Source organism: Rissa tridactyla, chromosome 6 (assembly GCF_028500815.1).
Source record: "Rissa tridactyla isolate bRisTri1 chromosome 6, bRisTri1.patW.cur.20221130, whole genome shotgun sequence".
NCBI lineage: Eukaryota > Metazoa > Chordata > Aves > Charadriiformes > Laridae > Rissa > Rissa tridactyla.
This window is the reverse complement of record NC_071471.1, coordinates 22209083-22226448: the sequence shown is the minus strand read 5'-3', so window position 1 is coordinate 22226448 and position 17366 is coordinate 22209083. Positions and strand designations below refer to the sequence as shown.

General features: G+C 38.6%; 1 protein-coding gene across 12 annotated transcripts in view; it reads left to right on the top strand.

Annotated features, from left to right (window-relative positions):
* DOCK10 (dedicator of cytokinesis 10) overlaps window positions 1-17366 on the top strand; it is a 161045-nt gene that overhangs the window by 74872 nt on the left and 68807 nt on the right. For 10 of the 12 annotated variants that reach the window (XM_054205112.1, XM_054205107.1, XM_054205111.1 and 7 more), the window contains exons 4-11: window positions 1343-1425; window positions 6461-6533; window positions 6851-6982; window positions 7261-7395; window positions 12212-12395; window positions 14056-14141; window positions 15634-15717; window positions 16809-16964. In XM_054205112.1, coding sequence (XP_054061087.1) covers window positions 1343-1425; window positions 6461-6533; window positions 6851-6982; window positions 7261-7395; window positions 12212-12395; window positions 14056-14141; window positions 15634-15717; window positions 16809-16964 — 933 coding nt within the window. The remainder of the gene's footprint in view (window positions 1-1342; window positions 1426-6460; window positions 6534-6850; window positions 6983-7260; window positions 7396-12211; window positions 12396-14055; window positions 14142-15633; window positions 15718-16808; window positions 16965-17366) is intronic. The other 2 variants (XM_054205105.1, XM_054205103.1) reach the window with 2 other exon arrangements.

Sequence of the window (17366 nt, the reverse complement as noted above, 5' to 3'; positions counted from 1 at the left end):
GTTGGAGGAGTACTAATTTATCCTCTCCCTTTGTTGCCTTTACTTCCACTTTCTCTGCATGGCTTTTGGTATTTAAGTATCTTTGATCTATCCTTTATTCCATTCTCCTTGTCTCCTGGAGTCTTATCCTTCCCATCCCATGCCTTTCTGCGAGACTGTCTTTCCTGTTCCCACCTCAGAATAGTTTCAATGCTGCTGCTTCTTTCTCTACTGTAGATCTCCACTGTTTTTCCTCCTGACATGCCTCCTTTTCGCTATGGCCTTGGGCAGCAGCTTCTACTGTTAGGTTTTAGGCTTTATCCATCTCTTTCTTCCTGTCCATCTCATATGGGCGGGTGCAAATGTTCAGGTGGAGTGTAGGGAGAAAATAATACAATACTGGAGTAAATTCTTCAGCATATTGTACAAGTGTCGGTTTGCATTTTACACTCTGTAGCAGGAATCAGTGGAAATCCTGACATTGTGTCATTTTTCTTGTAGATGTGGACCTTATCAATAATTGTACATATTTCATGCATCTTGTTGTCTTCAAAAATGTAATGTTGTGTTTAATTGCATTGATAAAAGTTCTGCATTGAGTAAATCGCACAGTTAATTCTGGTCTATTTGACAGCATAGCAAAGTCCTTCAGTATAGTCTTTGTTCAGGTCTGGTTCCCTTATTTAAGGGAGATTGATATATTAAGAACAACTTCAAAAGATGAATACAAAACCAGCAAGAAGTTTTCTAGAAAATAGAAGCTACAAGGAGATGATGAGATGACTGAGCAAATTCAGTGTGGAAAGGAAAATGAGACTCTGGTGAGAAATGATAGTTCTATTAATATATTCATGAGTGTTGTTAAGAGGTTAAAGATCAATCCTTAAGGGCAGAACAAGAAGTAGAGGGCTTGTGCTGCAAGAAGGGGACTAACAGGAGTAGGATAAACGTATTTGCGATGGAAAGCATAGGCAATGAAACAGAATGCAAACAAAAAATGTGTAGTTAATGTCCGTGGAGAAAGTCAGGCCTAAACTAGGTAGTGTTTTTTGAGGCAGTAGTGATATAATTTAATGATGCTTCCTACAGAGTAGAAGAGAATCAGTAAAGCATGTTGAATTGCTGTCAGGCCCCTCGTTCATCTTCTATGATTCAGTGCATTTGATTTAAATGGGAAATTGTGCTTCAAAATGTGGAAACATATGGCTGACTTTCCTTTAAGAACTGTACACCCAGCTACAAGAGAGAAGAATGTGTTCTCCAGCACAAAGGACTCCCTCAGATCTTTCTTTGTTCTCTAGCCTTCTTGAGTCTAAATAATTGTAGTAATTCTATTGTTGTTGTTTGTGTTTTTTCTCTTTAGGCTTGTAAATACTACAGTTCCCAGTGGCATGTTGTGAACTACAAATATGAACAGTATTCAGAAGACTTTCGACACTTACCACAGTAAGATCTAGCATAAGTTCTTCTTTTTTTTTTTTTTTTTTGTTTTCCTATTAGGTTTGTGTCATTTTGCTGAGCTTTGTCTATATTTGCGCTTTCCTTTGTCTTATGTGCTCTGCTTGTTTTACCGTATTTATAGTGCCTTGCATTTTTGAAAAGGGGAAGAAAAGGTCCTTTAGCAAAAGTTCAAGACTCTGCAGAATTCACTAGTATCAACAAACTCTATTAGTGCTGATTCAAATCCTTAGAAGTGTATTTGCGTATTCAAAGTACAGTTGATACAGGAAAGCTGGTTTTCCCTTTTCCTTAATAATGCATAAATGTCACTCACCTTTAACTGGGATTAATTCTCCTTTTAGTTAGCCTGTGTAACAGAGGAATAGCATTTCACTTAGTGCTTTATAGCTGGACTGTGCAGAAGAACTGGGTGCAATGTGTACAGCATGTGCTGGTGCAGCACTGGTGATACGAAGCTGCAGAAATGTGCAGGTATGTGGGTAAGTGAGCATCCCTTCTGTGCTTGGAGGCAGTGCATTAAAATCAGTGTAAAGGTGCTGGGAGGTGAAGGAACAAGTTCCTTAAATTGAGTGGAAAGAAATTAAGAATTTGGTGCTTTTTCCTTCATGTGTTGAGTTCCTACCCATACTCCTGTTTCTGGCAGGTTTCTATCCTGCATCCTGAGGACTGTTAGGGAGTAGTTAATGAAATCACTGAATACCCAAATGAGCTGTGTTACCGCCTCCTTTCCTGGAATTTGAGGTATTAAAATCATGATACTGGATGAAAAAGGTTGTTTTGTGCATAGCAGCCTTCCAGTACCTAAAGGGCCTACAGGAAAGATGGGGAGGGACTCTATCAGGGAGTGGAGCCATAGGATGAGGGGTAACGGTTTTAAACTGAAAGAGGGGAGATTTAGATTGGATATTAGGAAGAAATTCTTTTCTGTGAGGGTGGTTGAGGCATTGGGACAGGTTGCCCAGAGAAGCTGTGGATGCCCCATCTCTGGAGGTGTTCCAGGCCAGGCTGGATGGGGCTTTGAGCAGCCTGGTCTGGTGGAAGGTGTCCCTGCCCAGGGCAGGGGAGTGGAACTAGGTATCTTTAAGGTCCCTTCCAACTCTAACCATTTTATGAATGGATGCTCCAGGCTTGGGCTGGATGGAAACTAGTACTAACTAAACATATTGTTGCAGGAATCAATCAAGTGATTCTTATGGCCCCTTTAGATGCTGGGTTCAGAGGGTTTTGTGCTGCAAGCCTTCCCTCAGATCTGCATTCTCTCTTGCATGTTGGTATTTTTATGAACAGTGAATATGGTAGTACAAAAAGCCAATAAAAGCAGTTTTGCTAATCAGAGATTATAAACATACCTTTTCTTAAGTAGCCAGTCTACTGATTGTTTAGAAAATTAATGCATTTAGTGCTCAAGAAAAACATTTGTAGCACAGCGGTTTTCCATTTAACCTTTCAACATCTTCAATCTTATGAAATACGCATTTGACAGATGCCGTTCCATTACTCTGCACAAAAGTACATTTTAGATGATTACATACATCCTCTTCGGTGAAGGTTATTTTAATAGGGTGCTTAATATGATTTACTTTCATGAGTTCGTGCTCCAGAGATATTATGGTGTCTCACATCTTACTTTTTTCCCTTGCATAGTGGATTATAACAAAACAAGAGACTTGTTTTGTCTTGTATCAGAACATAGCAGTCAGGAATGGTTTGGATGCAGCACTGGTTGATGTTTCAGAAGAATAGTTATAGCAGGAGTGTCTGCATTTTGTTTACTGAAACTTGCCATGGCTTTTGAGCTTAACATACCTTCATCAGAGCTGGTTTGGAGTCCACCTCATTTTGTACCATTTCCAGCCCCTTCAGCACCAGTGGACCTTGATTTGCACATGCATGTTACGAAGTTCAGTGTTTTAGACTAAATCTCCTTATTAAAAATAGTGGCTTGATACGTCCTTGTTGTAATATTGTATCTCACTGTTGTTAGCTCTGGATGCCCAGTTTCCACAATTTTTTGTTTCATTTGTACAGAACTGCTGCTGCACTATCAGAAATCTGAGCGTATTGTTGTATCAATTCCTTTATAGGGTATAATTGTATTGGGAAAGATTGGATGACTGTTAGGCATTTAGCTTTGCATCATGAGAAAGGAACATCATTTACAATACCAGATCTAACTGTGGCTGAAGTACTTCCATTTGCTGAGGGTGAGCTGAACCTTCCCCTGGGCTTTCCCATTTAGAAACACACAAATTGAGACTCAGTGGCCTTCAGCAATGCTGAAGGACCTCATACTTTTTTGTACATGAGATCATGCTGTGATGTTTCACACAGTCATACAACGTGTCAAGTAATGGCTGCATGGTGTAGCAGATTTTTATCAGATATCAAAGTTCTTTCCGAATACTGACCATTTCTGATTGGGAAGCAGCTGCAGTGTGATGCCCACCATCTTGGGCAGGCAGTGAGGACTCAATGTGTCCATGGTGCAATTCCATTGAAGTAGTGCTGTGGCACCAGGGAAGAGCTCAAAGGCATGTGCACAACACGACCAAAATGTTTAGCAATCGCTTTGGTTTTTCTCTGAGTGTGTTCCTCCTTTGAGATTTTTCTCAGATCTTTCTACCCCTTAAATTCCTCTCTGTGTGCTCTCACTACCTCTTTTTACACCATTTTTGATGCTTTGTGCTGGTGTGTTCTTGCTTCTCGAGCAAGTGGAAGGGTGGAGGAAGAACAGGGGTTGCTTGGTGTGTGCTGTGGTGACAGTGTGTCTGGGAAGAGAAATAGTCATTAGCAAAGTTTTTGCTGTCCTTTATAGAAACCTGGAACATTTGGTAGATGTTTTGGGTCTGGTCCCTTGGAATTCTGCATCTTTATATGGGTCTGAAGAGACAGTAGGCAGTGAAAAGAGGTTATACCAAACAGGAGCATGTGCTTACCACACTTTGTCTGCCTGCCCCAGAATGATGAGGAGCATGCCCAAACAGATTCCCATCCAAGGAAGGGAAAAACTTCTCCTATGGAGAATGACACAGAGGCCTGAGTGGATGAGGGTTTCACGGGTGGTCAGTGAGATCTGACACCTAAAGCAGTCGTGGTCTGTCCTTTTCTCTTTTATAGCTCTGCTGAGAGGAGAAAAGGATTTCCTTCTTTCTAAGAAGCTTATTATGCACCCAGGCTTGTGGAAGGGCTGTGGTTTAATGGGACAGGCTCACTCTCTGACCGTGGAGCGGCATAGTGGGACAGAGTTGCTGAGGGGTCAACACTCCACTAATCCAGCAGATTTCTGACTCCTTTCTCTCCCCAGAAGCATCAAGGGCATTAGGGTTGGGGTTTTGTTTTGTTGGGTTTTTTTTAGTAGCTGACTAACTTAGTCCTGTTACTGGTACAGATCCTCAGGCAAATCTGTGCAGTGGTGTTATCTGTCCATGTGTGGCCAGAGCGCATCGGTCAGTCGGCCTACACTTCACCTCAAGAGCGTTGTGGTGCTCTTTTAGCTCTGAATAATGAATAAGCTAATAGGGTTTTTGTCTAAAAAAGTGAAGGCTTGAAAGATGTTTTTTGTAGAAGGTGGGATTTGACTTGAGATTTTGGTGTTCTTTTGGGTGGGAGGGAGTGTTTGTGTAAAAATTTTTAGTAGCTGCCCTTGGTTGCATTGGAAAACCTGCAATGGATTTCCATCACAGATATTCTGAATATTAATGCTTCTACAGATGTCAAAGTTGTCAACAGATTTCAATGTTCCTTTTATTTAAAATATTGATCAGTTATTTACATTAAATAAAGACCAAAACTAGAAGAAACTAAAACAGAGAATAAAATACTCCTGTGTTCTGCGTGCACTTGGCTCTCCTGGCTCTGCTGAAATGCTGACTTTGGTTGTGGTGGGGTAGTCACGTCATGAGAACGGTGACGTTGAAATGGGGAAAGTGATGAGGAGGTAGGTATTGCTCATTATTCTTGTCTTCCTAATCTGTAACTTGTGCATGAATGAATGGAAAATGAAAAAGGTGAAAGTTAACTTTTTTTTTTTTTTTTTTAAACTAGAGACATTTAACACTATGTGCTAGTGTGGGCTAAAGTTTGCTAAATTGAGAGAGGAAACTAGCTTAGGAGTGTGTGGTTTCTCAACTTCTCTTTGGATTTGCTTCGTTGCGCAGTAGAGAGTAGTGTTGCTCTGTCCCTGTTCTCAGGCTAGGTAGATGAAAGTAAGTTCTGGAAAAGTCAGTCTTCCTGATAAATGATGGCTTTCAGCATGACAATTTTTGTACGTTTTCATGTGATAATGAAAGATTTGTAACCTTCAGGAATTTGAAAACAATGTTGGTATTTGTCAGGCTGCAGAAAACCACATTTTTTTTCTCCACTTAAAAATATCTTTGAATTTTTATGATATCTATTTGGCTGTTACTTCAGGTTTAGTTCTGCAACACGTGAAGTACTCTGGGATTAAGTACAATTGCTTATGTGCTTAAAATTAAGCAAGTGCCTAAGTGCTTTGCTTTTTCATATTCAGTTTTGGTTTTAAGTCTACAATATGAACATCTTAAATGGCACCACATCAAAAGACATATGTGAAAGCGGTGCTCAGCATATCGAATAGTAAAAAATATCTTGAAATAATGAAGAAACGGAGAAGCTTTAAGCTGAATGTTCTGATGTTGGTTAGAAAAAACTTTTAAAGAGTTCATTCTCATACTTTGACAGCCTTAAATGGGATAGCTCTTTGGAAATTGGGTTTTATTGCCTGTTGTGGTGGAAGAGCAAGGAAGAGAACAAGAAGTGATATTTCATCATTTGTATAAAACTGTTATAACTTCATGGTATTGAAAAAAAAGATATATGGGTCTTAAGAAAAAAGCTGTATTTTGAAACTGTAGTGATTTTTAAAGGAGGTAATAGGATCACAGAAACAGGTGTACTGAAGATGCCATGGGGGCTCGGGATGGTTGCCTCCCTGAAATAGCACTTATTTAAAAATAAAATAAAATAAAATTGAGGACCTTTTTTTCTTCCCTCCCAGAAGTGAGTGTAGACCAGAGAAACTGCCATCACATTCCTTTGAAATCGATCATGAAGATGTGGATAAGGATGAAGTATGTATTCTGGGTTTTGATATTTTTTTTTTCCTCTGGGAAAGAGTTATTTATTGCTTTAATATCAAATAAAGAATGATAATGGAGGCTCGTTATCTCCTATAAAATATTTCATATTTTAAATAACTCTGAAGTTAGTGGAACAGCTTTGTCTCTTATGTCATCATGTGCACAGCAGGCCTATTAATTACATCTTATTTTAAAAGGAATGAAAGGATGATTATTTGTTGTCAAGCAGATATTCACACATTACATTTTTTTTTGTCTTAGAATTCAAAAAGCAAATCCATTAAATATTAACCATGTCTTTCGTACAGGATACAACATCCCACTCATCTTCTAAAGGTGGTGGTGGTGGAGGAGGAGGATTAGCAGCAGGAGTTTACAAGTCTGGATGGCTTTATAAAGGGAATTTCAACAGCACTGTAAACAATAGCATTACTGTTCGGGTAAGGGGACAGCATTTTTTTTTTTTTTTTTGTTTATTCCACTTGGATTTATATCCCCCACAGAGGCACACTTGTATGCCATTGTCATTTAGCTGTTTGTATCTCAGGTTTGATTACATTGCTTTAAATGATAGTAAAGTTATATTGTTGTCCGCAAAACTGTGCGATTGAAGTGAAGTTAGGAGTTGCCTATTATTTAAACCCTGTGAATAAAGTATCAGTGAAAATAATTTACAGTACAACTGTCATTCTTTTTAAATTTTTTTTCCCCACTTCAGTCATTCAAAAAGCGCTACTTCCAGCTGACGCAGTTGTCGGATAACTCATATATTATGAATTTTTATAAAGATGAAAAAATATCAAAGGAGCCAAAGGGATGTATTTTCTTGGATTCTTGTACAGGAGTCGTACAGGTAAGTTTCAGTTTATTTCATTGTATTATTTGGGTGTCAGATAAATTTAAAAAGGCAAATGGAAGAACACATATGTTAATGTAATAGTGGTCTCATTAGCAGCTTCATGAAATGAAAACACCATTAGTTTTGCTCTTTAAATTGGTGCAAGTACTCAGACTGAGAGGTTACAAAAACCACAGCTGAATTATGGTAGCGGGCCATGCATATGCTCTTTGCCCATGGCACACATGGTGAAAAAAAATACATAAAATATTTCTTTTCACTGAAATTATTTTCTTCGCTGCCAGATTTTACCTCACGCTTACTAAGAGCGCGCTTGCTTATTGTGGGTTAAAGAGACTCAGGTTACAAAGCATCGGCTGTTGGGCAAGTGGTAAATTAATCCTGTATCCTCAGCCTCCTTAAGTCATCACTTTTGGAGGTGATAGAGAGTCTTAATGGCAGCAGGTAGGACAGAGCCTTATTGTTTATTGTGGCTTGGAAAAATAAATAGCCAGAAATGCCTGACACCACCTTTTTTGTTGTTGTTGTTGCTCCTAAGATTGAGTTCTTGGCTTTTTCCCCTCTCTTGCTCTGCCTTTCCTCTAATTCTGTTAATGTATTTAGCTTTTTCTTTTTTTTCTCTTTTTTTCCATTCTAAATGAGATGTTATCTTAAACAGTATGTTACTGTGGTTGATCTAGCCCCATTTGTCACTAAATAAGAACATTCCTTTTCTTTTAGCTGTACTTTACTACTTAAACGGTAAAGATTGGCAACAGTGCTAGTGCAGACTGAGTTGAGGGTTGCTTTGAAATAAACTTTTCAAGTAATGCAAGGGAAGAGCTCCTGATAAACATAAGCTTTTGTTGGTTGGGAGAGCTCTCCTTCACCCTTAAACAGGGCCTTTAGAGCAAGAAAAATAATCAGTGAGTAGTTCACTCTGGGAACAAATATTTGCTGACAGCCCTCTGCAGAACCTCATTCCTGCACCCAGGAAAGTACCCAGCTCTGTAGGGAGTTATTCTTTTCCCTGCGTGGTTCAAAAGGGAGGGATTTTTAAAAATGGCTGTAGGACAGGATGGAGATAAATGTGTAGAAGGACAATGATGTTTGGCTGTGTCAGTCCATTGCCTTGAAAGACCCTAGCAGGTAGCTTGGAATTGTGGCAGAAGCAATAGAGGAGATTCTTATACAGAAATCCTGTTTAGGAATTACTGCTTGCTCCTGCTCGCCTGAGGGTGTGTGCTTTCTTTTAAAATGGGTCTCAGCCAGAGCTCTAGTTAAGCCCTGAACATCCCTGTGGTGTGGTTTTAGGTACAGATTTAATGCCATTGCGGAGGGTGCCTGTTCTGCTGTGTTTTTTCTGATGACACTCCATGACAGCAGAAATGTCTTGACTGTAAGATTTCTGTCCTTTTTTGACTAACCTCTGACAAAAAAGCTCAAGAAACCTTTGAAATCCTCCTCCTGAACTTTGATGGCTGCCTTCTAAATCTACAGTGTTCCTGCAAATTGTCCCAAACTGTTTGAACTGTATGTTCTCCTCTCGCCTACCCCCAGACACTAGTTTTCGTGATTGTTCTTTGATTGACATTTAGAATGGGATGCACAAATTTATGGGCTGTCTTCACTAGCAAGAAGTGATTCTTAGCCAAGGGGTAATAGGGCAAGTATCATCAGCTCTCAAAGCCTATGACGAACTTAGAATCATGGGCTGAAAAACAAAACCTGGCTTAAGAGTTGCCATAAAAAGGGGAGCCCATAGAATGTGGAGAAAGAGTTTGTTAAAACTGAAGATTTAGAGGAAAACTGTGACGTGAAAGTTCTGCTTTAATGAGTTTTAATACCACTGTAAATCATTTAACTCTCTATGAATGACTTTGAGTTCCTGTTTGATAGAGCTTGAATATCTAAATTGTAGTAAACATCCTGGAGAAATTGCCTCCGGATAAAATAAAAAATACTTCCAAAACAATTCTGTTATTTTGGAAGAATGACCCTGCAGGCATTAGACTTAGCCTGATGTTTCATTTATAGTTCATCCATGGTTTCTTTTTGAATCTTGTATTATTTCCTTCTGGAAGAAATTTTAAAGTTGAAATTAAGTGTTGAAGATTACAAGTCAACCTCAAGGTCCACGTACCATATGGAAGGACTTAAAGAGAAGCAAACTGAGAAATGGTGCTTTTTTTTTTTTTTTTCCTGTTAACTGATCAGGAAGAAAATAGTTGGCTTTAGATTTGAAACCAAGACTTTGCTGTAGATCTCATCTGCTTGCCAGAAGTCTGAAGTGCAGATGGAAAAGTGGATATTGAAGTTTTCCTGACCTGATGTTTTAAGATTCAGCATGCGAGATGTATTGCTCTATTAGATAATGTCTAATAGTGTTACAGTACCTGATTTAAAGATTTTGGCCATGTCTGTAAGAAGTAGTACATAATATAGACAAGAAATGCATTAATTTCAGTGCTTTTTATACTTTCTGAAGATAAATTGAAATGTAGCATTTTTCTTTATAGATTGTCAATAAATTGGTATACATAATCCACTTTATACAAATCATAGAATCGTAGAATAATCTATCTTTAAAATATCTAATAAACTATCTATCTTTATCTGTCTTTAAAATATCTGTCTTTAAAATATCTGTCATCTTTAAAAGTTCTGAATGGCCACTATCTAGGATTCTTGTCATAGTTTTGTTCAACTTCTAGCTCTTGGTCAAGCCCTTGTGTTATGTCAGTAAAAACATGTTTCAGTGAAATTTTAGTCCTTGTTTTACATTAATTTGAATGTATGCGGTGATTGGAGGATTAGAGTGATTTCAGGATCAAGAAAAGTATTGGACACCCAAGAACCAATTGCTACAAAACCCAACCTTATTCTTACCCTGTGTTGTGTGAACTAAAATTTGTATCCCCAAAAGAATATTCTCCTCAATAAAGTACTTGAAAACTATTTCTTACCAAGAGAAATTCCAGTAGCAGAAATAAAAAATAACATGCACGCACATACACACACACAATCCCAAGTCAGTTTGAAAAGCCAAGATTTGACTGACTCTGTTGACCTGCGTAGCTCCAGAAGTTGTTCAGTCTTAACTGATTCCTGAGCTGGGTCATGACATGTAATATAAGGACTGGAGCAAGTGATTAACAACAGATTGGGTAGGAATCTTCTAAATCATCTTTGCTTCTGGGAAAAAAAAAAATGTTCATGGAACTTTATTGTCAGTGTTGGTTCCTGGTCTCCTCCTCTGCTAATCTGTATCACATTTTGCCTCTGTTCCTATTAAGTAAAAATATCACTACCATCCTCACTCTCTGGCTTAGAAGCTATTTTTAGTAACTTGTTGGTATAGGACTGCACTGAGAAATAGTTATAGTTTGTAGAACTACAGGATGCCATGGTCATGTTATTTCAGACTGTTAATGAAGAATAATAAAATTTAGTGACATGGCCTGTTATGGGGTGGATGTATTGTTTTTCATTTGTCAGCATCGCTCCAAGGTTAGATGTGTCAACAGAAGTAATGGCATTTTTCTGGAATATTGAAGACAACAGTGGCACTGATGTCCATAGTCAATGGTTGTAAAAGTTTGATGAAGTAAGAGGGGTAGGATGCATCAGTGTTCTTTCAGATTTAGTGTAAGGAGGAGAGACAACTGGTGCAACTGCTTCTATAAAATGCCATCACTTTGTTTAATTTTATTGAGCTGTTTCAGTAACCAAGCACCTGTTAATTCTTATGACAGAAACTTATGGATTAACCATCTACTGCAGGTGAAATCTAGTGACACAAAACAGATCTCAGAACACAATCTGTTGCCAATATACTGGGCATTGGTTCCTATTCTATGTTTGAAAAGGGTAGCATTGCAAGGATTGAACAGCACTGTACCTCGCCTTTTGCCTCCTGCAAAAAATTGTTGAAATTGCCTTAGTCATCTTAAAAATCCTTTTAACGCAAAGGCTGCAGTGGGAAGTACCCATTGTAATATTTTCATATGCAGGAATTTGTCCTATTGCAATATTCTGGAGCGATTTACTGCTTAATATCTATTCCAAGTTTAAACTCATATCATCCAGAAGCTCTTTCAGAAAAATATAAAATAATAAAATTATGTAGAAATGTTCTTATCCTAACCACAGTGTTTCTAACTTCTTTGGATGCCCAGAAAATGTTACCTTTATGTAGTTTGTTAGCAGCATCTGTAAATATCTCAAACCAGAACATTTTGTAAGTTGTTCACAATTAGCTTTGACTTATTCAGGCCCAACCTCAGCAGTCAGGGATGCAACAGTCGTTGATCACGTGCTGACTTTGCTTGCTTGCTAGTTTGAATTTGGTGAACTCAGTCCTGTTCCCATTGAGTAAATATTCATATGACTTAGCCCTATTTTGTACCTTTTTGAGTGTCTGGTGTGCTGGTGGCTGTAGGAGGCTTGGGCTTTAGAGGTGTTCTGTCCAGACAACTACAACTCATGTAGCAATGCCGTACTTCACCATCAGAGATCTTTCATTATTCCACTTGGGAGGTATTCCCTACTGTTGTTTCAAGTGTTATTGTCCATAGTCATAGATTTCTATGGCTAAATAGAAGACGTATATTTGGCCACAGAAGATCTTAGATACACAAAGACCCAAGAATAAATTGACATAATTTGCGTTTATATCGCACTACTTGGATTTTCTTTAAAGCCACTGAATTTTGCTTGAATGTTATTTTTAAGGAGTGACCATATACAAGTCCACCTTACGGATGCCTTTTTCAGTACCTTTTTAGAATTAGTTCTAGCGTTTATTTTTCTTTTCCTTTTGTTCCAACAGAATAACAGGCTTAGGAAACATGCCTTTGAGTTGAAAATGAATGACCTCACATACTTTGTGCTGGCAGCTGAAAATGAGCAGGATATGGATGACTGGATTTTCACTCTCAATAAAATCCTGCAAATAAATCCAGAGGGAACCATTCAGGAGAGGAAAAGTGCAGATCTCACTGATCTGAAACTTGGTAAGAGCGAATAGTGTCCTGCATTGGTTTTTCTTAATCAAATGCAAAAAATTGAACCTTCAGATATTACTATTGAATCATTTTAACTACCCGAGTCTGTAATGGATTCTGCACCTATTGATTTTGACGAAGCAGCACCAGTCCTTTGGCAATCCCTGAGCAATGTCAGCTAACTCCCCACAGATCATTTTCAAAAGGCTGTGGGGGGAGGTAAAGCTGCTCCCCACAAAGTCAGCAGGAGCAACGTGGCTCTGCTTTGCGCATGCAGCTCTTTTTGAAATATAGTCCTCTCTGTCAATGATCTTGCTAGTACTTTGTGGTTTACTGTCTTGGGAGTCTGAAGGTTTTAAAGAGTTTTGTGCTGAAGAGAGGTTAGGTCAGTTCTTTTTCCAGCGTTTTGTTTTCCTTAAAAATCTGGAGCTAATAATTAAAAAAAATACCAGCTGTGTTATATTGCTCTTCCCCTGGAAGCTTATTGACTTTTCATTTCTTGCTTTTTGAGTTTGCGTATTAATATGCATTCGCTGTGGAAGAAAGAATTGGATGCCCTGTTATACTGCACTCTTCATGTGGCAGTAACTCATTCCTCCACATAATAAATCCACGTTCAGTTTGGATGAACCCCAGCTGAAATTCTAAGACTGAAAACACTTGAAACCTTAACACGGATTTGAACTGCTTGTGCTCTGGGCTGAATCAAAGCTTTGAATCCACATGCATCTGAGTCTTGGGGAAGTTCAGAGCTAATTGAAGGCTTTAGGCTGGTGTTTATAATAAATTCTGATTTTGGAGGGACAGGATACTCTTCGTATAGCCAAAGGTGCTTTTATGATTTGGAGGCGAAAGAGACTTGCACTTCAGAATCAGAGAAGTACTTCTGAAAATCCCACCCATAAGGGATATTAATGAAACAGGAAGAAATATGTGCACAAAAGGTCAAAGACATAAGGCTAACAGAAAACAGAAGTTTCTACTAGTGGAGAAAAAAAAAACTGATAACAAGCAACAGGAATGTGCTATGGAGTTAACTTGTGAAAAGGCGTGATGCTTTCTTGGCAGAAGAGCCCTAAATGGCTGTAATGACTTATTTCGCGTTGGGCTGAATTACCTAGTGAAAGCAGAATGGTCCCTGGTGAGCTAAGTAGAGCAGAGGGTTTGCTGTATAGTGTTGTTCTCTGGATCCATAGATTTGCGGCTCATGGAGTCCAGACTGCAACCCTCCCCTTCCCAAAGAGCGAGTAAGGTCCTGCCTGCCTAACTGAAGATTCCCTTTACTGGGAGTCCAAAATATTTCCGTTAACGTAAACCTTCAATGTTACCTCAGAAGGGACTGAGAGAGCAAAGGAAGGTGTCCTTGTTGTGGGCACGAATATTTGTCATGAAGGAATGTGTCAGACATTTCACTGAGTAGAGTCAGGCCTCTTGTTTGAAAGCTTAGATATGGACTAAGTTACTGTATGCACCAGTGGGAAATGAGGTTGAGGAGGACAGGGGTTTGCATTAGTATCTCTTCCATTTGTTAGCCTGATGATACTAAAGGGAATAAAAAGAAATAGCAGGAGCATAGCTTTCCGTTTCTTTCCTTTTTTTTTTTAACCCCAATGGTAATAGCAAGTATAGTAAAAACATTTGCACGTTTGTTTTTTTTCTTCTTTTCAAGACCCTGCAGAAGTTTCGGTGAATTATGACTGCTCTCAAGAAGAGACTGATTCTTCAGAGAACATCTTGCACCCTGACTTTGCAAAAGTAATGGATGTTATATTTGTCTTTACAAGCTTAGTGGAAAGTGCTACCTAGGTGAAGAACGCCTGCCCATAGATGTCATAAATATTGTGAAGGGTTTGAAAATACAGCACAGCCCATTGTGATTGTTAGAGTCATGACAAATGACAGGAATAATTTTCTTTCTGAACAGCTGATGGCTTTGTTTAAATGAGAAAAGCTTCACTGTGGTTTGATTTAGACCTGTGAAGTCACTAAGGATCTGGTCCCTGCAGTTATCTGTAAAACACTTACTCTTTTTAACTGCATTTCAGAAGAGTTTGGCCCTTGGAGAGCCAGGATTTCCTGTGTGACTTGCAAGGAAACGAGCTGTGAACTCTTCATCACCTTCTGTAATTTCATTGAAAGATGCATGTAGTATCAGGAGAGGCGTTTTGTTCCTCGTCATGTGGAGGAGATAATTATAGGCAGTGCTAAGAAGTTTTTTGATGAAAAGCTAGATTGGAAATATTTCGCTGCTTTTTCTTAAATGAATGTATGATGTTTGTAATCTTCTGTCAGTGAGCTACTAGAGATACTATCTATCTACCCAGCCAAGTGCTATTCGTGGATGTTACTCCCACAGATTTGAACTGAAAGCTGTATATGCAAATAAGGACAGAATTTGGTCTACATTTTACTGGAGGTTGTATTCATATCTATGAAGTGGTCACCTAGAATTTAAAACCAAAAACAAATAATAAAAAAAAAGCCAAAATAAAAACAAAACAACCAACCAGTTAAAATGTAACTGAGTTTATGTATTAAGGATAGTGGTAGTATCTGATCATCTTGTCTGTGGATAGATACTTTTGAATGGTTTAGTTAAAGCAGGTATCTCAAAGGTATGTTAAAATTATCTCAAAGGCCACTGTTGGCCTGCAGGTGGCTTCAGGAAGTTGTTGAGTTGTTTTGATCAGAGAGCTTATTTTTAACCTAGGCATGTGTCCATCAGAAATAAAATGGGCGTGACTGATCCTGCCTCGTGGCAGAAGGATGGATGGGGAAGAGGAGTCCCAGCCTTACCTTTGGGTGACACGCTGCAGTCGGTGTGCCTGCCCACCTGTGAGGCCGCGCTGCACTTTCCTGCTCCCCTTTCTGCCCTTCCCCCGACACAAGTGGTTTTCTGTGGGGGTGGTTTTTTTTTGTCTTCCGCAACTTGGGAATCCCTAAATGGATTTTAGTGCAGCGATCCACTGTTCTGACATCTTACACAATGGATTCCTTAGTTAACAGATAGGAACTTGAATTACTCAAATGATCTATTTTGAGGTTCCTTAGAAGTATATCGTGGCCTGAAAATCCCTGCTTCACAAGCATGTAACATTCAAAGAGTGCCTGAAGGTGCTTTGGGATGACTACTGCAGAAATGAGAAGTGTTGTTACAAGTGAAACATTGATCATTCATTTATAAGTCTAACAACTCTATGGATTTCTGTTCTTGTGCAGAAAACTAATTTATTATCTGTCACCACAGTACATCACAGAAACAGAAGAAACAGTGAAAGCCTCTCGAAATACAGAGCGACTAAATCTTTTCTCTTTGGATCCTGATATAGTAGTAAGTGAAATATTTTTCTTTTTAAGTTCTTAGAACTATTAAAATACATGTGGTCTGAGCTAACTGGGTTAGCAAAGCCACCAGAGTGGATTGGAGTTCAGCCAGCAACTGGGTATACCCGAGACTTCAGCTTTGAAGAGTGAAGAGTGCTATCTCTAGTCCGTAAAGATTTTTATATAGACTGTGCCCGTGCCTGATCACAGAGTGGTTGAGGATGGAAGTGACCTCTGGAGGTCATCTAGTCTAGTCTAGCTAAGCTTTGAATTGTTAAAGCAAACAGAAAATACTGCAGGAGAGAACCTCCTCTTGGATTGGGAATGTTAAAAGAACAGTGTTTTTATTGTTATTCATTACACTGAATTTGAGTACAAAAGCGTGAATGGATATAAAAAGCAGTGGGAAGGTACAGTTGGAGATACAAAAGGCTATCTATGTGAAACAAAGTTTAACTGGAAATGTAGGAAGTGCAGGTTGCTTTTCTTTTTGTCTTCAGCTTGCTTATCATTTAGTGGCAGAGATCATGATTCAAAGAATGTTCCTTGCACTGGATATAAATTCATTGGTGATATAACTGGAGACTTTATTTTAGTTAAAAAGGAGACATAAGTAAAATCAGGATCAGTATATACTCAAACCTGTTGTCAATCAACTGTAGTGGCATTATTAAAAGTATTAAGCAATTGAAATAGTGGTGTGGTGTATAAGTAAGGGGAAAGGAGGGGAAAGGTCTCAAATCTAATCCTAAAACGTGGTGTTATAGTCTGAAAATATGAGGCTGTTTAATCTATATGAGGAAATTAAAAGCTAAAGTTTCAAAAGCAGTCAATAAACAAGAAAAAAATCTGTTCTAAAATTATAGGATCCTTAATTCTGCCTCTGACATTATGTATGTTCTCAGGCAATCTTTTTGCTTTGCTTCCTAATCTACAAATTAGGAATAACACTCATTTACAATGGTAACGTGAAGCTATCAGCAGGGACTTTTTTGAGGTTTTCGGGTGCTTCAGTGATTGTCAAGACCTTTAAAAAGCTTACTTCATTTTGTAATGCCACGCTTTTCATATGTGTAACGAATGCCCAACTTATTTCAGTCATTGAATCCTCAGAAAAAGGAGTTTCCAGGGACAAACTCTGTGATCAAGCCATTTGAAGAAAAGCCAGCAAAGAGGATCCTGATAACTTGCAAATCCCTCAGTTTGAATCTCCAGGCCTGTGTTACTGAAAATGAAAATGATCCTTCAACCAATGTAAGCTTTGTGATTTTTCTCTCTTTTTTTTCTTTCCCCTCTCTGTGCACTTGTTATTTTGGAAAGAGAAGGTAAAAGGAAGGCTGTATCATGCACGCATACTGCATTCACTCCTCCTTCTCTGCCCATCCCTTTGGATTGAATAATAAAATTGATGGTCTTCTCAGTAAACATTTTGAAGCTAATTCAGATTGTAGGCTGTTAACTATGGTTCATTGAGGAATTAAAAATATTAAAATCCTTGAGGATTCTTAACAATTGCTATAAGAAGAACAAGTTTAAACTGCCAAGACCTATGTAGGGAGGCAATTGAATATCAGTTGCTGGTGAACTGTTTTTCAGAGAGAGACCAGGAACCAAGCAGATTAAATTACAAAAGAGAAGGCAAAATAGAAAGGACTG